The sequence below is a fragment of the Carettochelys insculpta genome, chromosome 1 (genome assembly GCF_033958435.1).
Source record: "Carettochelys insculpta isolate YL-2023 chromosome 1, ASM3395843v1, whole genome shotgun sequence".
NCBI lineage: Eukaryota > Metazoa > Chordata > Testudines > Carettochelyidae > Carettochelys > Carettochelys insculpta.
Window position 1 is genome coordinate 68,575,358 of NC_134137.1, and position 26,896 is coordinate 68,602,253.

Sequence of the window (26,896 nt, forward strand, 5' to 3'; positions counted from 1 at the left end):
TCTGACATATATTTTAAGTTCCAGGTGATTAAAATTCACTTTTATGTTCATGCAGTCTATTTCCATCCTCCTCTAACTTATGCTAAAGGAAATCAGCAGTAATTCCACTGAAATGAGGGGAGGTAGTTTTTTTGGAAGTATTACAGTCTCTAACACTACAGATAGACTTTTCTTTCTACAGAGTGATGTAATTTAAAGTCTTTAGAATACAGAGTTGTTTTTTTTTCTTCAGTCATATATTTTAAATTGTTCTACTACCTAGAAAACACAGATAAGATTAAAATGTTTAATTAGTAGGAGACATCAGTGTCTCAGGGAATATGTGGGGTAAGATGTACAAGCATAAGCTATTATATCTCTTTCCTTTTCAGAATGTCTGTAGAGGAATCACAGATGTGAATTATTGTGGCTCCACTGAACTCACAGGAGTTTTGACTGTTTCCACCAGCTCAGGATCAGACCCTTAAAAAGTAGACTACGTTCTTCCACACAAGTCCCTTCCCCACTGAGTTGTAGTATACTTACTGTATTGAAGGACAGTCTCCATCTGAACCCTAGCAAAAGCTGCTTTTTTGGAACTTGTGTTCCTGATAATTAAATTTAGGATGACTATCACTGTGGACTGTGTTTTTCAATATATTAGTAGCTAAAAATTTACAACTCAGATTTATTTTAACAACTAAACAGCAAGCGATTACATCAGTATTTTGAGGCGTTTTAAAATAATATTGCCACTTGGATTGTAAATGATTTGAGCAAGGATCATCTTTTTTGTTATGTAATTGTACAGCTCTTAGTACAATGGAACTGGGGTCATTTGGTGCTTCTGCCTTACAAATAATGCTACAAATGCTGCTACTTTCTAGGATAAATGTTTTGCTTTTATGGGAAGAAAAGCATTTGTGACTCTTGTATTTATGTATTGTGTTCTCTATTTACCCATTCTTTGTGTGATATTAACTGATTACCTCATCCAAATAAAAGTGGTGGAAAAGTGTGAAGAAAGTTATTACGTTACAGAACTAAAAATATAATGGCTCTTAGCTGTACTGTTTTGCAAAACTGCTTTCATTAATTATCTGTAAGCAACTGATTTATAATCTCTTGTTTTCACAGTTGGAGATGGCAAAGTTACAGTAAAGTTTATATAATGAGCTTAGTTAAACCCTCAAATTAAATGTTGCTTCCTACTTTTCTCTGAAGGTGACACATATGTATATTTTATTATATTATAAAAGGAGTACTATTCCTTTTAAACTTCTGTTTATTTTCCAAGTATGACTGCTTTTCTTGTTCAAGTGATGCAGCCAAAATTTTTGTTTTTGCATTAGATGGAATACTAGGGCTCTGCTCAAGCTTATTGGAAACATTGTGGTTGTGAGGGCCTGCTCTTTCAAATTCTTTCATTGATCGCAGCGAATTGTGTCAAATGAGCCTGCCTGATCAGGCCCTCAGCTCAGGTGGGCTGACAGTCTGGGGCAAGATAGACTTTGTTTTTCAATGTACACAGGGGTCAGCAGCCTTTCCGAGATGGAGTGCTGAAATTTGACCCTTTGACCTCTGTGTACAGTCCAAGTTCCTTTTTAAAGTCATCAATAGCCCTACTTACAACCGCTTCATTAATACATAAATTAAGATGCAGACCTTTACTGTTCAGGTGGTGGTTGGTAGCATTAGCTGGTCTGTTGTTAATCCACAGGCAGCATGGCTTTGAGCAAGCTCACAGCTGCATGGGGGAGACGGGTGGGTCTGAGCTCCTGCCTTGTGTGCCGATGAAAATCAGCTCGCCTGATGTTCTTGGTATCCATGCTGGGGGTTGCTGACCCCTGTACTAGTAACTATAAATGCAAATATATTGGTGGGGAGGGGCTGGCCCTCCAAGCTGCCAGAAGGAGTGAGGCCTAGGGTAGAAGTGGCAGGGTTGGGGCAGCCAGCTTTCAGTGGTGCTTGGAGTGCACTATGAGGGGTTCTGGTGGACATTTAAAAGGCTTTGAATCACCAAGCCCCGGGCAGTTGCTCCTTTTGTGCTTCCACCTATTGGTGGGTCTCATGGAGCCCCAGACTCTTCCAGGTGGCAAAGCTCTTACTGATTTCAGTGAGGGAAAAATCAAAACTGGGGAGAAGTTTGTCTGTTTTCTGTGTGCGGGGGGCATATGTATTTGTACGTAACTACTCAGCTCTGTTGTTTTTTAAATCGGTGACTGAATTGTATAATGACTTTTGAGAACTAGTTCCCACCAAGTCCCCAAGCAGTAGTCAATTCACCAGTAATCAAACTTTGTTTTAACATCTCTTTTGACATTGTACATTTAATTCTGTGCTGCACTGGTTCACACCCTGCCCGTGAGAAATATAATTTCAAAATCTCCAAATCGTGCTCCCCCTTCATCAAATTGAAGAGCTTCTATGCTTCAGTTGGCACACCTTGCAAATTCTAGCTAACCAAGCGTAGGTAACAAAACTACCCAATCCCAGGAGACCATCTTGCTTGTGACAGTCTTGTGAGCCACTGAGATATGAGATGAAATGGAGCCACTCGTTGCAGCCCCCTTACTAGCTTAGGTTGCCCATCTCTGACCTATAACCTCTTTTGGAAGCTGTGATTGGATAGAATTTCTGGCTGTCTGTAAGTCTGAACTTAGTGAGGGTGGACAGCAGATTAATTTTGTGACCTTCACACATTATGCGTTTTTGTAATAATCTTTGTATAAAATGTGTTTTCTGATATGTAATTACTGGTGATTACTATACTTGTGCATTAATGAGTTATGGATATAAATTGGAATTATGACTAAAGCATATTTAAACCAGGCAAGCCGGGGTAGTTGGTAAACAGGTCTGCCTTAGACACAAAACCATGAATTCGATCTCAGATCAGCCTAGAAGGCTAACAAGCACAGAAAGAAGGAGCATGTGGCTTTCCTCAGAATTTGAATGAACTTTACTTTGGAAGAGGTGGGTAACCATCAGAAGAATTCATTTAAAATATTTATTGGCCTATAAAGGTGTGGGTTGACCCTCAAGTGATAAGCATTTGAATCAACTGACTGAATACAGTTTACTGTATTATGAAAACAAAAAGCAGTCAAGTAGCACTTTAAAGACTAGCAAAATAGTTTATTAGGTGAGCTTTCATGGGACAGACCCACTTCTTCAGACTCTGTCCCACGAAAACTCACCTAATAAACTATTTTGCTAGTCTTTAAAGTGCTACTTGACTGCTTTTTGTTTTGATAGTGTATAGACTAGCACGGCTTCCTCTCTGTTACTGCATTATGAAAGTGTATGTGGGGACTGATTGTTTTCTGAAATGTCATGAAATGTATGGGTTAACGTTGCATGAAGCTATATGGGCACTTAATGATACTGTATTTCAGAGCTCTTAGCCAACCCAGGGAAAAATATGTTCCCTCCCACAGGTGGCTGAAGGCAGCTCTTTACTTGTTTCCTATATAAATTTAAGCATTGTGGAATCAAAACAATGGATGCCTCATTTATATACATTGGGATGGGAAGCCCACAGAAACGCAAGAATACAAGTTGAACCTCTGTAGTCCAGCACTCTCTTGTCCAGCAAGGTCTGTAATCTGGCATGATTTTAATTAGTTAATCGACCGATTATCATGGTGTGGTCAAGTTTCCTGTGGTCCCATCAAGTTTGTTCACAGCCACCGGTTCTGGCTCTCAGTGTTCTGTGCTGTTATTTAGCTGTAATCTACCCCTAAATGTCATCTAAGAGCCCAGTAAGCAGTAGAAGTGTTGGTAACACTGCTAGACAATACTGACTTCCCATAGTCTGGCAAATTCTCTTATTCAGCACTGGTCAAGTCCCGCGGTGCCAGACTAGAGAGTTTCAATCTGTGAAATGACATCTTCCTGTCTCATGGTACAAACTCATTGACCTTTGAAAGATACAAGAAAAGACACCATAATAGAGACTTAATTTAAATACATACCCAAAATTTTATATATATATATATATATATATATTAAGAGAACCCAAAAAGTGCGAGTGTGGCTAAATAACAAGTAAAAGAAACAGCACAATGCAAAATGGCATTCTTTAAAAAAACAGACATAAAGTCTTAGTGACAAAAATAGAAAAGAGCATAAACTCTGGCAGGTAAAAATATAATTAGGAAGCCCAAAAAAATTGCGGAAGATCTAGCTACAGACTCAAAGAGTAATAGCTTTTTTTTTTTTTTTTTTTTTTTTTAGTACATCAGAAACAGGAAGTGTGCTAAACAACCAGTGGTGCTGCTGCACTATCAGTAGGCTGAAAGAGCACTCGAGAATGTAAGGTCACTGTGGAGAAACTAAATTTTTTTTCATTGGTCTTCATGGCTGAGGATGTCAGGGAGATTCATAAAACTGAGCCAGTTTTTTAGGTGACAGATTTGAGAAACTGTCCCAGAGTGAGGTTTCATTAGATGAAGTTTTAGAACAAATTGGTAAATTAAACAGTACTAAGCCACCAGAAGCAAATGATATTCACCCAAGAGTTCTGAAAAAACTCATATGTGAAGTTCCAGAACTACTAACTGTAGTATGAGCCCTAATGTTTGAATCAACTTCTGTATGAAATGACTGGAGGATAGCTAATGTGACATCAGATTTTAAAAAGGGTTCCAAAGATGATCTCGGTAATTATGGATGAATTTAGTACTGGGAAAATGGGTTGAAATTATAGTAAATAACAGAATTGTCAGACACAGGGGTGAACATCGTTTGTTGGGGAAGAGTCAACATGGTTTTTGTAAAGTCAAATCATGCTTCACCAATTTACTTTCATTCTCTGAGGGAGTCAACATGCATGTGGACAAGGGTGGGGGATCCAGTGGATATGGTGCACATAGATTTTCCAAAAGCCTTTTACAAGATTTCTCACCAAAGGCTCTTAAGCAGGGTATGGTGTCAGGGTATAAGAGGGAAGGTGGATAGGTAACTAGGTAAAAGCTAGGAAACAAAGAGTAGGTACATGACTAAACAAAACAGCAGTCATGTGGCACTTTAAAGACTAACAAAATAATTTATTCGGTGATGAGCTTTCGTGGGACAGATCCATTTCTTGAGATCAATCTCATTTCCAGTGTAGCCTGACATTTATAAGTACAGAGGACCAAAAAAAAATTGCAATAAAAATTGACAAATCAAATAGGATTGAAGGAAGGGGGTGAGAGGTGAGGGGAAGGGAAGAAGTCCTTGTAATACATGAGGTAGTTGATGTCTCTGTCTATACCACGTGTTAATGTGTTGAATTTGAATATGTACTCTAACTCACAAATCTCTCATTCTAATCTGCTGTTAAATGCTGTATGTTCCCTGACACAAATTCTCAGGGCTTTAACAGAATGGCCCACTTCACTGAAGTGTTCGTTGACCGGCTTATGTGTATTGAGTTTCTTGATGTCTGCTCTGTGTCCGTTTATTCTTTGGTGAAGGTTTTGCCCAGTCTGTCCAAAGTACATAGTGTCAGGGCATTGCTGGCACATAATGGCATATATAATGTTGCTGCACGTGCACAAGAATGTGCCTTTGATCTTGTAACTGTGATGGTATCCCCAGAATAAATATGTGACAAAGTTGGCAGCGGGATTTGTTGCACCAAAAAGTTCCAGGATTAGTATCACTGTGCTGTAGCCTGTGATTGCTGGTGAGAATCTTTCTCAGGTTATGAGGTTGTCTATAGGAAAGGACAGGCTTGTCACCTAGGGCCTTCTGGAGTGTAGCATCCTGATCCAGAATAGGTTGTAGATTTGTAATGATGCATTGCAGGGGTTTGAGTTGGGGGCGATAGGTGATGACAAGTGGTTTTTCAGTCGTATTCAAGTTATTTATAAATGATCTGCCACTGAGGTGGCAAAACTTGAAGATGATACAGAACTATTCAAGATAGTTACATCAAAAGCAGACTGCGAAGAGTTACAAAGGGGTCTCAGAAAACTGGGTAACTAGGCAACAAAATGGCAGATGAATTTCAATGTTGATAAATGCAAAATGATCCACATTGGAAAACATAATTCCAACTATCCATACCAAATGCTGGGGTCTAAATTAGATGTTACTACTCAAGACAGAGATCTTGGAGTCATTTTGGATAGTTCTGAACACATCCATCGAGTGTGCAGTGGCAGTCAAAAACAGGGAGTAGAATCTTAGGAATCATGTAGAAAGGCATGGCATATGAGACAGAAAATACCATATTGCCTCTTTATAAATTTATGGTATGTCCACATCTTGAATACTGCATGCAGTTGTAGTCACCCCATCTCAAAAAGATATACTGGAAATGGAAAAGTTTTAGACAAGAAAAATGAAAATGATCAGAGATATGAGGAATTATTAATGAGATGGGGCTTTTTCATCTTAGAAAAGAGATGACTAAAGGGGGTTAATGATAGAGGTTTATAAAATCTTGACTGGTTTGGAGAAAGTAAATAAATGTCATTTACTGCTTCTCATAACACAAGAACTAGGGGTCACCAAATGGCATTAATAGGCAGCAGGTTTAAAACAAAAGTATTTTTTCACATAGTGCACTGTCAACTTGTGGAACTCTTTGCAAGAGGATGTTGTGAAGGCCAAGACTATAGCAATATTCAAAAAATAACTAGATTAATTTGTGGAGGATAGGTTCATCAATGCTGTGCTGGTGATGTCTGTAGACTCTGTTTGCCAGAAGTTATGAATGTGCAACAGGGGATAGGTCATTTGATGATTATCTGTTCTGTTCGTTCATTCCTTGTGGAGTACCTGACATTGGTCACTGTCAGAACACTGTATGGACAATTGGTCTGACCCAGTATGACCATTTTTATGTCCATGTTTGACATAACTTACTAGACAGATACAAGGGAACAGAGCTCTTGCAATATGAGAAAGATGGGCCCTTCAATGAAAGAGCGCAGTTTGATATTGAATGAAACTGCATATAGGTGAGAAACCACCTTGAACAAAGGCTGCAACTTTCTAGATTAAGTTTTAGACTTTTGGATGCATGTGTTCACTTTTATTTGCTTCTGGCCCTTTCCGTCTTTATTCCTTTCACCTGGCATCCCTTAACTGGTGTTCTGTTGTTAGTGAACAACTTTAGCGCTGTGTTTAAAGGGAAGGTGTATTTACCTTACTTAATAAGCTGTGGTGTATTTTGTCTCTTTAGATGAACAAAAAGCCTTACGATTTCTCTGGTCTGTCCAGGAAAGGGATGGATATAGCAGAGCACACAGGAGAATCTGGGACTGGAATGTTGTAGGGGTCACTTGTGGGTTGTAAGCAAGGCTGGTGGAAGACAAAATGGGGCTGAAGATAATCTTCTAGGGTCAGAGCTGCTGAACCAGGACTGTCAGGCACACAAGCACTTCACAGTGTGTCCTGCATGTTTGTAGGCTGCTTGTGAGCACCCAGGGTGGACGCTTCACAGTCAAAGCATTGTATGTCACCTAGAGTGGTAGGGTAAATGGTGATACAACCACTCACTAGTCTGGATTGCACCCTGAATTACATGACATCTTGGCCATTTTTTGTAATGGGAATTTGCTCCCCTTACACCTCCAAAGAAAGAAGGTGTCAGTTTTTTAGGTATAATATGCAGAATACAATGTATTCTCTAGATTTTCTCAGAGCTTACAGTGAGGGAAGTACTTATTGTACAACTTCATCAATGGGTAAAGATGGTAGACACAGAGCTGGGCCAGCATATACCATAGTTTATAAAAACTCTAAATGCAGTTCTTTAACTATATGACGATTCTTCTAACGTGTTTTCTCCCCATAGGTAATGTCCCTCGTAAACAGCGTGTAGTAGCTAGATATGACTATGACATATTGGTTTTAAAAAATGCATAGGAACCAATATCTGGTAAAGCTTCATCCCAGGTTTCACCTTGCTGCAAATGATTTGTTTTGTCCTGCTTGCAGTTGAAGCCTCTTGTCATAATGGAGATGAAACCATGGAAACTATTGAAGCTGCTGAGGCTCTTCTCAATATGGACTCCCCTGGTCCTATGCTGGATGAAAAAAGAATAAGTGAGTGTAACAGTAGTATATCAAATGTGTGTGTATTGCTGATAAGTGAATTTGAAGAAACTTGCTATATTGGGGTTTTCCTGTCTGTCTGCCTGTCTCTTATATAAAAAGATGTAGGCAAGTGAGACTTGCCGGCTTTGTTGTTAGCTTCAACATGACAACCAGTGACAGCTGGTGAGTGGGAGATCCAGGGGGCCACTGGCCATGTGACACATACACACATCCCTGCCTGGGGAAGAGCTGAAACAAACGCCTCCTCCCCAGGACCTGCATTTGCTTCACCCCGTCCCTGCCCTTGCTTCAACCTCTCTTGCTTCTTCCCCTCCCTTGCCTCTTCCCCCAGCTGAAGTGGCCTGGGAGATTAGCGGGCTTAGGGGTCCAGGGCCAGCAGCCCTCTAGCCTGAGGAAGGGCCAGGACAAACCCCTTATAGCCCAAGCCCCGTCTCTTCCTGCCCCTGCTCCACCCCTCCCATTCTCTCCTGCCTCTTCTCCACCCTTGCTCTGCCCCAGCTCTCCTCCTCCCCTCACTGAAGCTGCCTGGGGGACTAGTAGGGCCAGGAGTCTGGTGCCAAAAGCAGGGATTTGGCTACTCCCCACACTAGCCGGCAGTTGCAGGGGAAGTGGAGCAACGTGGCTCCCGATCGCTGTGCTCCCCTGGCCACATCACTCCATGGAGGGTGAGCGGCATGCCGGGAAAGCAGAGCAAGCTCAGGCTGCCTTTCTCTGCGTACCCTGCCACGACTGGTGATTTGGGGTGTGGAAGTGGGGTGGACTGTTGTGGAGTCCCCCTGCCAGCTGCTGGCCAGCCCTTCACCACTCCCACATGAGGGTTCTCTCTAATTGTTTCCGCCTACGGGTGGAATCAGTGTTATGTGCATCAAGGCATGGGTGGATGTGCACCAGCAGTAGAAACACCTGCTGCCGGCTGGGGGTGCCCTGCAAATCTGCTAGGTGGCATTTGAATCTCTTCTCCTCAAGTGCTCAGTTTACAAGGAACACGGTCCCCCCTCAGCACGTCTGGGAGGCACGTGAACCCTCATCTCCCTGCATCGCATTGCCCCGATCCTATAAGGAAATCAGACAGGAGATCACACAAGCCCAGGCTAATCAATGTCAGAACTGGACATTAGTGTTTCTGAAAGAAAGGGAAATAAAATTGTGTGTGTGCGTGTGAGGTTTTAAATCTAATATCATGCCAGCATGTCACAGATTATCTCATTATTGTATTTCATGTTGGCAGAGTAATTGTATTTGTGCTGGTTTGATTAGATGTGTTATTCAGAATGACCATTGTGGGGAGCGAGTGGAGGGGGACAACTACACAGTAAACCATCAAGTTACATGAGGGTTGTGCTCCTGCAACCCTCGTGTAACTCAGATTTTTGCACAAGTTGGAGGGGAGATGGGAACCAAGCTGCAGCCTGGTTTCCAGCTCCTTTGGACTTGCAGGAGCTCGGAACCAGGGGGCAGTTTCCTGGTTCCTGCCAGCACAAGGCTGCTGGGAACCAGGCTGCCGTCTGATTCCCAGCTCTCTGCCACTTGGAGGAGGTGGGAACCTGACCAGCCATGAGCTGGTCAGTTTCCCGGGTCCCACAAGCAGTGGGGAGCTAGGAACCAGGCAGCAGCCTGGCCCCTGGCTCCTCTCCCGTTTCAGGGCCGGGAAACTGAGCAGGACAGCAGCCTTGGTCAGTTTCCTGGCTCCAGACTGTGGAGGGGAGCTGGAAACCATGCTGCTACCTGGTTCCCAGCTCCCCACCACTCCTGGGACTCGGAAACTGCTCCTGTCAGGGGTGGCAGCCAAGAGTCAGGCTGCCACCCCTGAAAGGAGCAGTTTCCCTGCTCCTGGGATTTTTTAAAATGTTTATTTAATTCCATAAAAGTATTTTTAAAATGTTTATTTAATTCCATAAAAGTACAGATAATGTCGTCTTTTTTTCCCCTTAAGCAAATATGTTTGGTACATCTGAAGATGAAATTGTTGGTGCTCCTGTTACCCATGTATCTGTCACACTTGATGGGATTCCTGAAGTGCTGGAGGTTCAGCAAGTTCAAGATTCTTATGCTGACTTATCAGATACTCCAGAACTTGAGCCGCCTAAGAAGAGGAAAGGTGAGATGTTCACAGAACATGGGAGTTTGGAATAGAACATACTTAGGGTTTTGCTTTTTCCCCCTTGAAAGTGTATAGCATCTGTTTAACATTAATGGGAGATACATATAGGCATCAAGACAACATATACTAAGCTTATTCAGATAGCTGGCCAGGAAAAGTATGTTTTACATGCAGTGACAAAGTGAAAATTTTCTGTAGTAATTTTATGAATACTAGGCATGCCTCAGTTCCTTTCTGAATGTTGCGTTCCTGCTCAGTGGATGCAGAAAAGTTTACACTGGTTCTGGAACTGCATTGGAGCCTGGAAGTAGGGTGTGTGTGTCTGTGTGTGAGAGAGAGAGAGAGAGAGAGACACTGAGACCTGGCTCGAGAGTTGAGCAAGATAGAGAGATGCTGCAGCAACTGAACGAACACCTGCTAGGAGGCAGGACTAGGAACTGAGCAGGAGAGTGAAGTGTCAGGTGGCTGGAAGGAAGGGTCAGGAGTTCAGACCAGTGAGAACAAGGCAAAGAGAAAGAGAGTGTCAGAGCTGCTGTCCATTACAGACTGCTTGTCTGATTCTGGCAATGAAATATGGCTTATCTGCTGCCTATCTGCATTAACCAGATGGCTTTCAGATTCAGTGTGCTCTAGTAGTAAGTGATTACCTTGTTTTGAAAAGGTTGCCTGAATCACTGTAAATACTCACTAAGAGCAGTGGGACCTGAAGGCATAGAGTAAAAGCCTCCCATAGGACTGACTCTTGCTTAGCTGGATCCATTGCAGGGCTTCACAGAGAGAGAGAGGATTTATGGGTGTGAAAGACCCAGTGTGGGAGTTGTGGAAGCCATGGGCTTGCTGCTGTAGAACTGTATGGCCCTCAGGGCCCAGCAAACTAAAGAGGTCAGTCTCAGGAGACTGGCTGGGTTATAGATTCAGACCCTGTCACTCTAGGACAATTGTAAACTCAGCAAATGTGCTTAGATTCTAATAATCTGGTACTTGGGATCGATCATCTGGAATCATCATGACCCACAAAACATGGATCTCTGCTGTGCCATGTTTATAGAGTCACTCTTCAATGAAGGACCACACTGTAAGTTAGTAAGGCCTTTTGTCATTTAAGTACTATAGTAGTTCAGGGGTAGTCATTTATTTTTTGTCAAGGTATAGTCAAGATCCCTTCAGATGGATCATCACCGTGTCGTGGTTGGGGGGGCTTGTGTGTCTCAATGACCCAGAGAGCTTTGTTGGCTGGAGCTTTACGCTCCTTGTAGGGTCTCCCTTGTCAGACAGGTCAATGGATAGAGACCAGACACAGAGTGACCCAACCTCTCCTCGAGGATAAGAGGTTGGCGTAGGGCTAACAACCCTGCCTATAAAAAGAAAACTGTTACAGAAACATCCACAAGGAAAACCTTAACTTGTCATATCTGGGGAAGAGCAGGAAATCCAGCCGGAATGATTATGAAGCAGGGCAGCAAAAGCTGAGAGAAGGCTGCGTCGCAGATGACCCTTCTCTCACCCAGAACTATAGCTCAGATTGGAACATGGAATGTTAGAACAACATATGAGGCTGGCAAGACAGCACAAATAGCAGCAGAAATGCGACAATACAAGCTGGTGGTTTTGGGGCTGTGCGAAACAAGATGGATACAATCAGGACAACTGCATCTAGCAACAGGTGAAACCCTTATTTATTCAGGGCATGAGGAGGATGATGTGCGACACACGGAAGTAGTAGGTATGCTGTTGTCCAAGGATGCAATTGGATCCCTAATCGAGTGGACAGCAGTGTCAGTACGGATCATTACAGCCAGGTTTTACACCAAGATAAACAAGGTTCTGATTATACAGTGCTATGGCCCCACAAATGATGCTGATGAAAATATTGAAACAGGGTTCTATGAGACTCTCCAAAGTATTATTAACAAGAAAGGTAAGAAAGATATATTGATTTTGATGGGTGACTTCAATGCCAAAATCGGAAGTGACAACACAGGAAAGGAGCAGTACATGGGTACAGAAGGGTTAGGAAAAGCCAATGAGAATGGCGACCTCTTCAGTGACTTCTGTGTATTTAATGGATTGGTGATTGGTGGGAGTATCTTTCCACACAAAAGAATCCATAAAGCAACATGGGTTTCACCAGGCCACCAGACGGAAAATCAAATTGACCATACCTGTATCAGCAGCACCTTCAGGTGTTCTATGCAAGACGTACGCGCAAGAAGAGGGGCAGATGTGGGATCCGACCACCACCTTGTCTTAGCAAAGCTCAGGCTGAAACTGAAAAAGAACCACATGCAAGTAAACAGGCCCGGTGCCGAGATATAACACAGAACTCCTAAGATGTCAGATGACAAAATCACAATTCCAGTTAGAACTGTTAAACAGATATACAGTCCTTAGAGATCTACGATCAGAAGATGTAGCAGTAGAGCAAGTATGGGAAAGCTCTAAATCAGCATGGAAAGAAGCTTGTGAGAAAATCCTGGGCAAAAGAACAAGACAACACAAAGAATGGATATCACCAGAGACTCTAAGGAAGATAAAGGACAGAAAAGACAAGAAGGCAGTTGTCAACAGCAGCAAGACCAGAGCTATCAAGGCAGCAGCTCTGCGATTGTATGCAGAAGCTAACAAGGAAGTGAAGAAAAGTATAAAGAGGGATAAAAAGAACTTTGTGGAAGCACTAGCACAACAAGCCAAGCAAGCCGTAGGCCAGAAGAATCTAAAAGAACTGTATAATATCACAAGGAAGTTAGCAGGTGCAAGACGGACAGTAGATCGTCCCGTGAAAGATGAGGATGGGAGAGTCTTGTCAAATCTACCCAAACAACTTACTCGATGGAAAGAACATTTCAAGGATCTCGTTAAACTGCCCAGCACCAATAGATCCACCAGACTTACCCTCAGCTCTAATACCACTACCAATAAATACAGACAGATCAACTAAGGAGGAGATAAGGAAGGCCATTTCTCTGCTGAAAAGTGGAAAAGCTCCAGGGCCAGGCTGCATTCCCTCAGAAGCCGTGAAGGTGGACCTTGAAACCTCCACAGACATGCTGTACAAACTCTTTGGCAGAATATGGGACACCGAGGAAATACCACGAGACTGGAAACATGGACATATAATTAAAATACCCAAGAAAGGAAGTTTGAATGAATGCAGAAACTGGAGAGGTATCACTCTGCTGTCTATTTGTGGGAAAGTCTTTAACAGGATCCTGTTGCAGAGGATGAACGCAGAGATTGACAGGCTGTTGAGGGATGAACAAGCTGGTTTTCAGAGCGAGAGATCATGTGTAGACCAGATAACGACCTTGAGGATCATCATAGAACAGTCATTGGAATGGAACTCCCCACTGTATATAACTTTCATAGACCTTGAACAGGCCTTTGATAGTGTAGACAGAAATACACTGTGGAGACTGTTGCAGTATCATGGCATTCCCCAGAAGATCACTAATCTCATTCGAGCCAATTACGAACCCTCCACTTGCCAGGTTGTACATAATGGCACTCTGACAGAATCTTTCACTGTCCGAACAGCTGTGAGACAGGGATGTCTACTCTCACTATTCCTTTTCCTTATAGTTATGGATTGGATTATGCTAAAAACAACAAGCAGACACCAGAGAGGTATTCAGTGGACCTTCTCTCGCCAATTAGAGGATATCGATTTTGCTGATGACATTGCTCTCCTGGCACATCGGCATGAGCATATGGACTGCAAAGTTGCAGCACTGGATAGCGCTGCCTCAAAGGCAGGCCTGAAAATCAGTAGATGTAAAACTAGAACTATGAGGGTCAACCACACTAAACAAGATAACATCACTTTAGGGGGAGAGACCCTCGAAGACGTTGAACAATTTACTTATCTAGGCAGTGTTGTGAATAAAGATGGTGGCACTGACCTAGACATCAAATCCAGGATTGGCAAAGCCACAGCAGCATTTCAAACTCTATGGCCAGTATGGAGATCACACAACATCTCTGTTGAAACAAAGCTGAGAATCTTCAATTCAAATGTAAAGTCCGTCCTGCTGTGTGCCTGTGAATCATGGCGCACCACAAGGTCCTCAACACACAAACTGCAGATGTTTTTGAATAGATGCCTGAGGTACATATTACAAATAAGATGGCAAGACAAAGTCACAAATGAACATCTGTGGACACGAACAGGCCAAGAGCCAGTGGGGATCCAAATAAAAAGGAGAAAATGGGGATGGCTGGGACATACTTTGAGGAAACCCCCATCCAGCATTGTTCAACATGCCCTAAAATGGAATCCTCAGGGGAAACGCAGCCGACGAAGACCCTGAATAACATGAAGGAGATCTACAGTCACGGAAGCACAAGAACTGGGATATTCATGGGGCCAGACTGAAGCCATTGCCCAAGATAGAACCAGATGGAGGAGCCTTGTGGATGACCTATGCCCCACTTGGGGTTCATGGGTTTAAATAACTTAACTTTAACATAGTCAGGATCCAGACTCGAGAGAAAATAACAAAATAACATGTATCAGAGGGATAGCCATGTTAGCCTGGATCCACAAAAACAACGAGGCCTGGGCTTTTTCATGGGCAAAATCCTGCATTGTCAGATGCTTACAAAGTGTGTGTGTGCGTGTGCGCGTGCGCTTGCTCGCGCATGGGAGAGGATGGGGAGAGATAGAGGATTGCCCACGAACACAAAATAACTGTAAAGATAATACGTGAATAAAAAGATTTTTATGTCCATTCAAAAGTGTCTGGTAGCCCAGATTTGGCCTGTGGGCCATCTGTTGTCTACCTCTGTTCATTGCTTTTTCAATACCTCAAATGTACTTTTAACTTATTCATTTACCTAAGACAGATTTGAAAAAGAGGCTCTGTTTTATTTAGCACTAGATTAAAAATATTCTGTGCTCTTTTCTGGAAGCTATTGGAGAATTGCTTGGCTTAAAAAATGTTTCCGTTAAGAAAATGAGAAAGAGATGTTGTTTTTTTTTCTTTGTGAAAGCCTGATTATCACAGTTGTTACAACAGTCTCAGTTTCAGATACTGGTGTGTTTTTGTGTCTGTGCTCTGGTATTTATCACAACAAGGTTTGCTGTAAATAGCCTGCTTAACAGACTCTGTAAGCTATCTGTCCAGCTAAATATGCATTTGGCTTCATTTGGCTATCTGTTGTTAAAAATGACTGAATGGAATTTGTACTTCAGTTAGTATTAAATTTCTTGTTGATTTGCTGGATCTAGGAGCACATACAACTGTGAAAAGAGAGTTACAAAAAGAAAAGAGACATACTCATCAGACAGCCTATACAAAAACATAGTAATATGACATCAGATCAAGCTTTGTTGCATACCTTGAAGAAATACAAATACAGACTTTTCAACTGGAGGGGTATATGCTCCAGATCTGTGGATGCATTCGGAAATTGCCTACGCAAACAAGGGCTTGTATGGCTTTGCTGATTGTGATATCACATCACGTTGGGAATAATGTAGTTCAGCAAATTAGTACTTTATAGGCTAAAACTAACATCATAAACTCCACCTGACCAGATTACAGAGCACCAGTCTTGTATGCTCTTTGTGGCATATCACTGAGGTGATGGCTGTGTCTACGCTACAAAAATAACTTTGAAGTTGCTTACGTACAACTTTGAAGTAAGCAAATTTGAACAGAGTGTCTACACACACGCTACGTTGAAGTTAAACTTTGAAGTAGGGCACTACTCCATTCCTGGGAATGGAGTAAGGACTTCGAAGTTGGGCTCCCTACTTGGAAGTTAACTTCGAAGTAAGGGAAAACTTATGTAGACTCTCTGCTGGCTACTTCGATGTAGTGCATAACTTCAAAGTTAGTTCCTAGTGTGGATGCACCCGATGTCTACACTAGTCCATAAAGTCAATTTTAAGCCACTTAACTCGATTTTGCAATGTGACTGTCTTCACTGCAAATACCATTAAGTTGATTTTAACGGATGCTAAGGTTGACCTTCTCACCCTGCCCCTCCAGCACGGTGTAATGCCAAGTTTGAATTTAAAATGTCAAATTACTGCTAGTATGGAAACAGCGTTACTTTAAATTGATTTTATTGGCTTCCAGAGGTATCCCACAATGCCTCAAATGTATCCATTTTGGCCACTTTCACCTGCGCTGCTCTCCAAGTATGCAGGAAGTAAAACATAAAAACATAAGAACAGCCACAGAGAGTCAGACCAAAGGTCCGTCCAGCCCAGTATCCTGTCTGCTGACAGTGGCCAATGCCAGGTGCCCCAGAGAGGGTGAACCGAACAATCTCTCTCCTGCCATCCATCTCCAGCCTCTGACAAACAGAGTAAACAGTGGTAAATAGGAAGCCCAGCAATTTGAATTCATTTTCTTTCTGGCCAGCATGGCGATCACATCTCATGATTTCTCAGGGCTGCAAAAGAGCCCCAGCATGGAGCCTTTGGAGAACCAGGATCTCATTTCTGTGTGGGGGAATGAATCTGCACTGAGTAAACACCAGGGACACTGAGCAGTGCCGGATGAAAATCAGGCCTTCGGCATCCCCCGAGGCTGCCAGGCTGCACGGATGATTCCTGTAGACAGCAGCATGTCTTGCCTTGCACGGGGTTTCAGTGTTTGATAGGGACTTTTCCCTGCACAAGGTTTAGCAGGAAAGCCCTAAGAAAGTTATGTGTACCCCCAGTGTCTGCAGACTCGTCCGCTCTTTTGTGGACCCATATATCCTCCCCCCACTGTTAATTACTCCATGCCCTTCATGGAGTGATGCAGAGAATCATCTGTATTATTGATACAGTGCACTTCCGACATGAAAGCAACATAACTTTTTTTCTCCGCTTCACGTTTGTAAGGGTCAGCCCCCCACCCCAAGCCACATGTGGTGGTTACATTTCTAAGTAGCAAATGCTGGAACTGTGCTTCATTCTGTCCCTTTTTAAAGAACAGTGACTTTAAAAAATAACCTTACCAAATGTGTTCAGAGAGCACCCAGCTGACTTGAACCATGTCAACAGGTCACTCAACTAGTTTTCTCCTGGTGAAAAAAATACCAAACAGGTTCTGAAGCCCTTGATACCCAAGTGGAACAAACTGGCTCCATGCAACTAGGGAAAGATATATTATTCTCAAGGAAAGAAGGAAAAGTAGGGAATCCAAGAGAGCATTGGTGTCTAGTGGTTTGCATTACTCAGAAGAGGAAGAGAAGGAAAGACAGAGTGCATTGGTTTCTCCTGGTTAGTGCCTCTTCCCCCTGTGAAGTAAAACCAAAACAGGTGGCCTTGAGAAGCTGAAGCCCGTGATGCCCAAGTGGAACAATCTGGCTCCATGCAGGTAGGGAAGGACTTCATATTATTCTTAAGGAAAGAATATGCAATGCAAAAGTGGTAGTGTATTGGTAGTGTATCTGGCTGAAGGAGCCAGTTTGAAGTAGAGAGAGAGAAATCTGTGAATCGTCACCACACAGACGTGAAGAACGCTCTAGGGAGGCCATTGCACTGACATCTCCAACATGAGGCAAGGAGACCATTAGAAGTGTTTGCTCCAGACTCATTGTGAATCCCCAAGACTAAACAGAAGAGAAGGAAAGAGTCCCAGAGGGTGTTGGTGTCTAGGGGTGGCTGGAAGGAGCCATTCCCCCATCAGAAGTAGTAGTGGCTTGAGAAGAGAAGGAAAAGTTAATGAAGCATTAGAAGACAGAAAACTAGAGGAAAGAAATCAGGGATTCCCTTGCCTCTTCTGGTAAAGGGAGAGAGCCCACAAGCCCCATTCCTTTGTAGGAAATCTTCCCCTGAGCCATACAATTTGGGAAGTGAGAGCCCTTTCCTTGGGGGCATGGGGGAGCAGCCCCGTAAAACTTCTGTGACCCAGAGCCAGCCCCTCTTCACACGGTGCCTTGGGGAAACCAGCCCTAGAGACTGCTGAGCAACCTGTTGACATGGTGTGCCTAGGGATGGGACCAGCCCCGTAAAATTTCTGTGTCATGGTGCCAGCCCTTGGTGCACAGTGTAAATTCCAGAGGTTGACGCTTTCAAGAATGAGCCCCAGAAAATGTGCAGCAGAGAAAACAAGTTCCTCACGGGGAGAAAGCCTTCACCCTGCACAGGGCAGGACATGCTGCTGTCCGGAAGCATGATCCGCACTGCACAGCCACCTTGTGATGTGATGGGACGGAGCAGGGGCTAGCTACATGGTGTGGTGGAACCGGGGCTAGCCCGCCAGCCACATGATGCTTGAAGAGTCTGCCCCATACAAATGTGAAGCAGAGGAAAGAAGTTTCTTGGCATCTCCTGCTAAATCCTGTGCAGAGAAGCCTTCACCCCACGCAGGGCAGGACATGCCATTGTCTGCAAGCATGGTCCCCATAGCCCAGCTGCCACAAGTTGTGGTGGGGTGAGGCTAGCCATGTGGGGAGAAAGGGTGCTATCCAAACAGCCACATGGTGCCTTGGAGTGGGGAGCTGCCCTGTGAAAGGTGGAGTAGAGAAAACTAGTTGAACAACCTGTTGAAATGGTTCAGTCAGCTGGGTGCTCTCAGAACACATTTGGTAAGTATGTCCGTAACGCGGATGACTCAAAACAATTTCTCTCATCGGGGAAAGAGACTTCTGAAAAATGGCCATTTGTTTCAACAGAGGGAGAATGAGGGAAATGCAGTCTGGGCAGATGACATCACACACCCACAACCACTTGTGGGGTATTGTTTTCCCCATAACACACAGCAAAAAACCCAGAATGCCACGGGGCTGAGGGAACTGTGGGACAAGTGCCCATAATGCACTCCTGCAACTGTCAGACTTTGGCATTTTACTGCAGATCCATTATGTCAACTTTGTGGGCAGGTGTGGACATTCAACTTCGACTTTATAAAATCCAGCGTTACAAAGTCGACTTTAAAAAATTCGACTTCATTTTGCATTGTAGACCTAGCCTTAGTAAACAAGCACCTGTGTCCTGTAGCAAGTTCAGTTTCCAGTCTCATGATATTGTGAAGTCCAAGTAGAACGCTTATAAAAGTCTAGGCATGAGGTGAAAGAGACATGGATTATTTTATCAGCAAAGTTTGTGTCCAAAATTCAAGGTCACAGTCTTCCTGCCATCAGTAGATGTGAGGCATGGGGGACGGAGAACAGGAAGTATTTTTGGCTACAGCTATGAGAGCAACCAAGGATCTGAGACCCCCTAAATTACTAATTTGTTAAACAGTTGTGGATTTGCTCTCAATCAGAGGTGATATATGGTCAACCCTTCTGTTTGTTTCATCAAACTATTAAGCATTCCTTTAGTCCTGACTAGGTTTTGAGTTTGACTAGATTTTGCTGTCCACTACGTAGTTCTCACTCAAGCCCCATTTTCATTCAGCAGTAGGTAATTGAATTAATTCCTGGTAAAATCAGACCATTGTTCATGTGGGAGTTGGCACCCTCAGTTTATTGAAGGCATGGCAGCCTTGTACTCCTTCTCAGTGTGCTTACATATATTTCATACAGGTGGGGAGACAGGATGCAATCTTTTGGCACCCCTTTTGACTGAGCCCTCAAGAAGAAGAGCATTACCCAAAACAATTTTATAGAACTTCTTCCACAAAAATAGCTGAACCGTTCAAAGAGATTCCCTCTAACGTGGCTAGGGAGCACAGAGCTTTCAGCAATATCTCGTGGTCAGTGAAGTTAAAGATTCAAAAGAGTAGGTCTCGGCCTTTGTCATGTACTGACGAGGGTGAGCATCTGTCCTGTTTCTCCTGGGACACTCCCTTATTTGAGCTGCCTCACAGTTGTCTGGATTTTTTTAAGAAAATGGGCAAGTTGTCCCATATTTTGCTGGCTCCTGTTCCCCAGCACCCAGTGTCTTGGGACAGCAGCCTCCACTGCAGACAGCTGCCCCCTTCCCTAGTGCTCCGTGCCTTGTGGCGGCTGCTCCTGCTACAGGGAAGCTCCTCCATGGGGCACCTGCCCCATTCCACAGCACATGATGGCGAAAGCCGCCTCTGCCAACGATCTCCACCACAGAGTGGCTGCCTCATTCCCTGGCATCCCATGCCTTAGGGAGACAGCTCTTGCTGCAGGGAACCTCCTCTGGGGGAAAATACCCCGTTTCTCAGCATGGCAGCCCATGCTGCCAGGGATCCCTGGCGTGGGGCAGATGCCACATTACCTGGCCCTACTGCCAGGAGGCTGCAGAGCCCCTATTTTTGACACCTCCCCCCAACACATCAGGAACTTCTGAAGCCCCCCTCTTCCACTCCCTCTCATTGGCAGGTTGCAGAGACCCCATCTCCAATGCTTCGCCGTGGGGCAGTAGCCCCCGTCGCCAAGGAGGCATGACGTGGGACAGCAGCCCCCCAATCCCTGGAGGCTGGTGTCCCATTTTTGCCATAGGTCAGTGTGGTCACCCTAACACTGACATATGACAGCAGAAATATTTTAGGACTTCATCTTTCCTATCTAGCCATAAAGAAATGAAGGGCAGTTGTGATCCTCAAAGGTGAGAACCTATGGCCGTAAAGAGTTATTTTGTTCACAGCTATGATGGCATCATTGGCCACCATGATCAGTACAGTTTCTGCCCTCATACCCTGCTCTGAATCCTAAGTGACTGTGGGAAAAAGCCAAATATTGACAGAGATGCCTCACCAAAGTTGTTTCAAAAAAGCTTTTGTTCAGATGGAAGATTGTACAAATATAGATACATAGTAAGATTGTCACCGTCAAAAGATGGCTGCTTATGCAGAGGCCATTCAGTACTGTGCAAAATAAATACACAAATAAATCCAGCTGGTATCCGACCTATCCATCCTACCAGAGGGGATATTGATGTTTCAGGACAAGAGCAGACCAAGCTGGCCTTCACCGAGCAGTTCATGGGCTAAAACTCAGATCCTAGAAAATCTCTGTGAACAACACTTGCTGAACTGCAGAGCATTTGAACCTTGAAGATATTGCTCTGGTGCTATGAAAGTAACTGGTCACTCCAAAAAATAGTAATTTTAATCACAACGTAATAAGATAATTCTTCAAAAGGAGAAAATCTTGACTCTATAATGGAGGTATTTTATCATTTGTATTATGGTAACACTTGGAGGCCAAACCTAAGAGTCTTATTATGCTTGAGACTGTGTGGATGCCTTATTTGCATGCCACCCAGGCAAGACAACCTGTTTGGGAAAGGGTGAGAGGGCACATACAGGGTCAGTGAAATGACATGCCCAAGGCCGTGCATGTTGTCAGTAGTAAAGATGGAAATAGAACCAGGATTTTCTGAGTACCCAGTCAGCACTCCACTGGACTGCTGCTTCTTGACAGAATACAGATAATATGTAAAATAAATCCCTCACTGTGCCTAGACATGGCCAGTGTTAGAGAGTAACCTGATTTGCCTACGATTTGCCAGAAAACTCAGTCTTGAGGGTTCAGGCAGGACCAAAGCACAACACTATAAAAACTGACATTTAAATAGTAACAGAGGGGGAGCCGCGCTGGTCTATACACTATCAAAACAAAAAGCGGTCAAGGAGCACTTCAAAGACTAGCAAAATAAACTAATAAACCTAATAAACTATTTTGCTAGTCTTTAAAGTGCTCCTTGACTGCTTCTTGTTTTGACATTTAAATGAATTGAGAGCAATAGAGGAACAGTTTCTGGATTGTTAAGAAATATGTCTATGTTATTTTCATTTTTGACTGTACTCAAATAGCTGATCTCTTCATTTATGTCAGAAATTTTAGCTGTTTCTTCCCTCTTGGTCTTCACCTAGGCCTTAAAACACAGCCACTGTCTTTCTGATTAGTAAAAAATATGGTGCTTTCTCGTTATCTATTTATGTCACTACCAGTTTGGCTGAAGATGACATAGCTGGGCAGTGAAAGGGAGCTGCTTCTATCTGCTCTCTTTTTTGTATTTGTTAATTACTGGAGGGCAAATGCATGAGAATTTAGGATTGAAAATAAATTATTTCCCCCACATGGCAGTGCTGAGCGCTACTATCAATGGAGCTTTCTTCTCATATATTAAAGAGCTAAAGAATCTTGCTTTGTCCCTAAATTAAATTTCAGCTCTAGCTACACAAAACAGGGCTTTGTATTTTATTTAGCTTTTTAATTTAAAATGCAGTTACAGAAGATAAATAAACTAGTATTAATAACCCCAGGTGCCCAAAAATGGACAAAAAATAAAGATTTCAAAGCAGAAGTTCATAGTTTATGTATGTAGAGCTGGAAAACTTGGTGAACTCTTTGACACAAGAACAGTTGCTTTGCTCAGTGCTATGCTGGATGCCCTCAAGGCCTGTTGGCTTCAATGATCATTGAGTGCTCTGCATTTTACAGGAATGTGCCGTTAAGAAAAAACATAAGTATTGAAATGGGGAGGAAATATCAGAAAGGAAGATAGTTAATGAGTTAATGTTCTTTTTCAGGTCACATTTTCATGTTGAAATTTGCCTAACAATAGTTTCATTTCAGGGAAAAAGTCCAAATCTTCTCGTCCTGAATCCCCTACTACAACTCCAAACATATCTGTGAAAAAGAAAAACAAAGATGGAAAGGGTAAGTGTAGTGGCTTGAGTAGAATGCTTGTCTTCCGTGTTTTAAATTAAAAACTGAATCTGGGTAACATAAGAACTAAGGCATCCAGCTTTCTCGTTATGCAAATACAGATCCTGTGTTGCCACATGCTGAGAAGACATGGCTGCCACCTTCTATTACAGCAGGAGAAAAAAGTGCAGGAAATCTCTTTGGAAGATACTTAGTTACTAGGAGGAATAATCCACTGTTCAGCTTATTTAAAGGGGATCATGGGAGATCTTCAACCTTCTCCACCCCCCAAGACTTCCGTTGTTTTAGGTCAAGTCTAGAGGGATGCTTTGCATTGTGATACTGTTTCTTGGGATGCTGTTGCTTCAACAGCTGATATTTGGAAACATTTTCCATCTGCCTGTTTCTGTCTCTGCATGAGGAGCTAATCAAAGCTGACGGTTAGGTGGCAGGAAGAGTGTTCCATTATTTTAAGAAAAAAGAGAAACCACCAGAAGAAAGTTCTCACAGAAGGTTCCCTGGTGCTCCCTCCTGTGCTATCCCAACAACCCCTGTCCCTCCAAAACTAATTAAATCAAAACCAATACCTAGTATGGAATATAATCTGATATCTTTTGATTAGTAAACTGTTCAGCAGAGTCTCCCTGTTTTTGCAAATGGGTCGCTAATATGCTTCAATTGCTTTGTTGGTTTGGATGGCATAAGCTATTGTTCACTGCACATGTCATTATTAAAACACGAATGTAAGGATATCTTGAACCTGTGAAGAATCTGCTCCACTGCTCAGCAAACAACTTAGGTACCTGCTGAACTCCCTGTCACTTCAGTGATATGTTAATGTATATTTAACAGTTTTGCCAAAAGGGGTGGAGTTTAGTTCTTGCCTTATTTGGGCCCAAAGATGGCAAAATAATAATGCTCTGTTGAGAAATAATTATGTTTAAATTGCGTCCAATACTTGAAGGAGAGTTATATTTGGAGGCTCTCAACTTGAAATTACAGTCTCTTCAGATAGTAACAGAGAGGTAGCTGTGTTAGCCTGTATTCTAACAAAACAAACAAGCAGTCATGTACCAGTTTGAAGACTAACAATTTATTAGCTGATGAGCTTTCGCAGGGCAGGTTCACTTTTTCAGACTTACTGTACTATATAATTGAGTCTGGACTGGAAATGCTATAGATCTGTAGAAGTGGGTCTGTCCCACGAAAGTTCATCACCTAATAAATTATTTGGTTAGTCTTTAAGGTGCTACATGACTGCTGTTTTGTTTAGTCTGTTCAGAAAGTAACAGGCACTCACTTCCTGCAGCTTTGTTGTATTTTAACTTTAATAAAAATGAACAAATCGCTATAATTGTGCATCTGTGGGGGTTTATGTCTCCTGAAAGGCTTTTTTCATTTATTTTAGGAAATACAATTTATCTTTGGGAGTTTCTCTTAGCACTGCTCCAGGACAAAGCAACGTGTCCCAAATATATCAAATGGACTCAAAAAGAAAAGGGTATTTTTAAACTGGTAGATTCCAAGGCTGTGTCCAGATTGTGGGGGAAGCACAAAAACAAACCTGATATGAATTACGAAACAATGGGCAGAGCTCTGAGGTATGTGAATTTTTGACAGCTGAATATTTTGTGATAGCATTTTGATTTACTCAGAGTTTACCATAATCTGTTTAACAACTGTGAAAGGCTTTTTCTTAAAATGAGCTCCAGTGTTTGGCATATGGAAGCTGGGATTTTTTTTTGGCGGGGCGGGGGCACTGGGGAAGAGACTGAGGAGGGGAAAAGTGTAAAATCTGAAAGTAAAGAGCTTCTTTTGAAGTTTCCACAAAGAAAATAATATATTAGAAGATTAACAGAAGATTAGGATATCCACTGCTGCCCAGTGATATATCTGTGAAGCTAACTTTATTGTCAGAAATTTGTTTGTTGATTTTACAAAGTATTTAAAGTGCACATGCATGATATTCTGTAGAAATCCTGCAAACTCAAGAGCTGTCTTTTTTTTTTCTGGGCCATATTTTTACACTTCTGGATAATATTGGAATGACTGTTTTAAATGAAAACAACTTTATTGAAAAGACCAAATATATATATATATATATGTATGTATGTATGTGTGTACAGCTTAATATATACAACTTGTGTGGAGTTGTTTTGATGCTTTGCAAATTTAAATAAGTAGAGATAGATAATTTCTAATATAAAAAAAATAGTCAGATCACTGTAATTGAAGCACCTTCACTGTTATAAAAGCTATTGGACAACTAATTGTGTGTTCTAAATTCAATGCAGTTATTTCCATAGTCTATTACCCAAAGCAATATCCTCCATGGTAGCTAATTATGAAGGAAGATTTGAGTAGCTAGTAAGTCTTCAAGACTAAACATAGACCATTTCAGGGGATTTAAAAGTCTGAATGATAAACCTTTACCAAAAAAAAAACTTCTGTAAACTAAATTTAAAGCTGACCGTCAAATCATCTGGACTACCTGTATTAATTTCAATATGTGACAAATGATCCAGTTTCAAATCCAAGAGGCATTCCCCAGTTTGCATGTACAGATAACAAGAAAAGCATCTGACTAATATAGGAGGACCTGTGCAAACTGGCAACTGGGTCATATGGAAAAGTTGGTGCAAAATAGGTGAACAATTGCACAAACATTGATGGATGCAAGCCTAATTTTTAAACATTTTCCCAATTTTTTTTAAATTCTATCCACTAATGTTAAAAAAAAATTAGCTTAAACCTTTTCATCTTACAGTTTATCGTAGTCTTTACTTTCCATTATGTTTACAAATTGTTTCCCTATCCTCTCTCCTTTTGGATTACAAGAACCAAGTACTGATAGGTAATTTAGTACTTTATGTATTCTATATAGTGTGCACTTTATTTAGTAGGGAAAAGATTTGAATATTTGACAGAGATGGGAAAATATGAGCCAATATATTGCTGTTTTACCAGAATTATTCAAGTGGTATATAACAATATGCCTTGCAGTAATACTAATAATAAAGGTATCACAAAGGTCAAGATGCATTGAGTGCTTTTCTGTTTTATGTATCTCCATCCTTGACCACAAAGAAGGGTAACAGGAAGTGTCAGGAGGCAGTGATTGTTTTTGAAAACTTGTTATTTACATTTATAACCAAGAATCTAGAAACAATCAAAAAGCCCTCCACTTCATTGATGGTGGTGATTTGTCTTCTTGAATAGCCAATTATGCTCTATAACTAGTTGATATATGTGCCTGCTTTTAACAGATACTATTATCAAAGAGGTATACTGGCTAAAGTAGAAGGTCAGCGCTTGGTGTATCAATTTAAAGAAATGCCAAAAGATCTTATCTACATAGATGATGAAGATCCAAGTCCAAGTACCGAATCTTCAGATTCATCTTTGTTGTCAACAACTGTGACCAATAGAAACCAATCTGGCAGATCTAGAGCATCTTCAAACACAGGGACAAGAGGAGGATCCACCACAGTTCTAAAAACAACAGGGAACTCTAAGTCTACTAAACTTAAGGAGCCTGTGGAAGTTGTACAACAGCAGATACCTGGTTTCACAACGGAAGTTTTGAGGACAATGCAGTCTGCACAGCCAGCACATCCAACTCAGCTTTTTCGGACAGTTCATGTAATGCAACCAATGCAATCCATCACAGAAGGACATGCAGCTGTAACTAATAACATGCAAGATGAGACATTAAACTCCTCTGTTCAGAATATAAGGTAAGAAAATATAAAGGCAGTTGATTTAGAAACATTTTCAGTATCCAGTGGCTGTGTTCTATTTTGCCACGTTTGTCTCCTCTTCGGTCAGTTATCATGACATGAACAGAGTGTGAGTAATCAATAAATTAGTCTGGTTTTTTTTGTTATGTTATGGATGTTCTGCTAAGACAGGAGAGGGAAGAAAATTGCAAATGTGAATTCTCAGCATTGCAAAAGCAAATAATATTTAGGACTTCGAGAAGAAAGCAACAACATGTAATATATACTCAACAACACTGATTTTCTTTTATTTGGTAGCTGTGCCACTAATATAGGAGCATCTTTATGTGGTCTGCTTTTACAAAGGGAGTGATAGTATTTTCAATATTGACCCAAATAACATGTATTTACATTTAGATTTTTAAAAAGAATTGTTTGGGATTTAATTTCATTCTGGATATGTCCATCCCCATATAAATTGTAGCTTCTCACCTCTTCCTTCTTTGGCTGTGTCTGCTCTAGAGAG

General features: G+C 42.1%; 1 protein-coding gene across 12 annotated transcripts in view; it reads left to right on the forward strand.

Annotated features, from left to right (window-relative positions):
* The window catches only part of ELF1 (E74 like ETS transcription factor 1), a 155,488-nt gene that overhangs the window by 105,877 nt on the left and 22,715 nt on the right, over positions 1-26,896 (forward strand). For all 12 annotated transcript variants that reach the window (XM_074988600.1, XM_074988556.1, XM_074988561.1 and 9 more), the window contains 5 exons: positions 7,918-8,025; positions 9,971-10,135; positions 22,580-22,663; positions 24,060-24,252; positions 25,918-26,388. In XM_074988600.1, the coding sequence (XP_074844701.1) occupies positions 7,918-8,025; positions 9,971-10,135; positions 22,580-22,663; positions 24,060-24,252; positions 25,918-26,388 (1,021 nt within the window). The remainder of the gene's footprint in view (positions 1-7,917; positions 8,026-9,970; positions 10,136-22,579; positions 22,664-24,059; positions 24,253-25,917; positions 26,389-26,896) is intronic.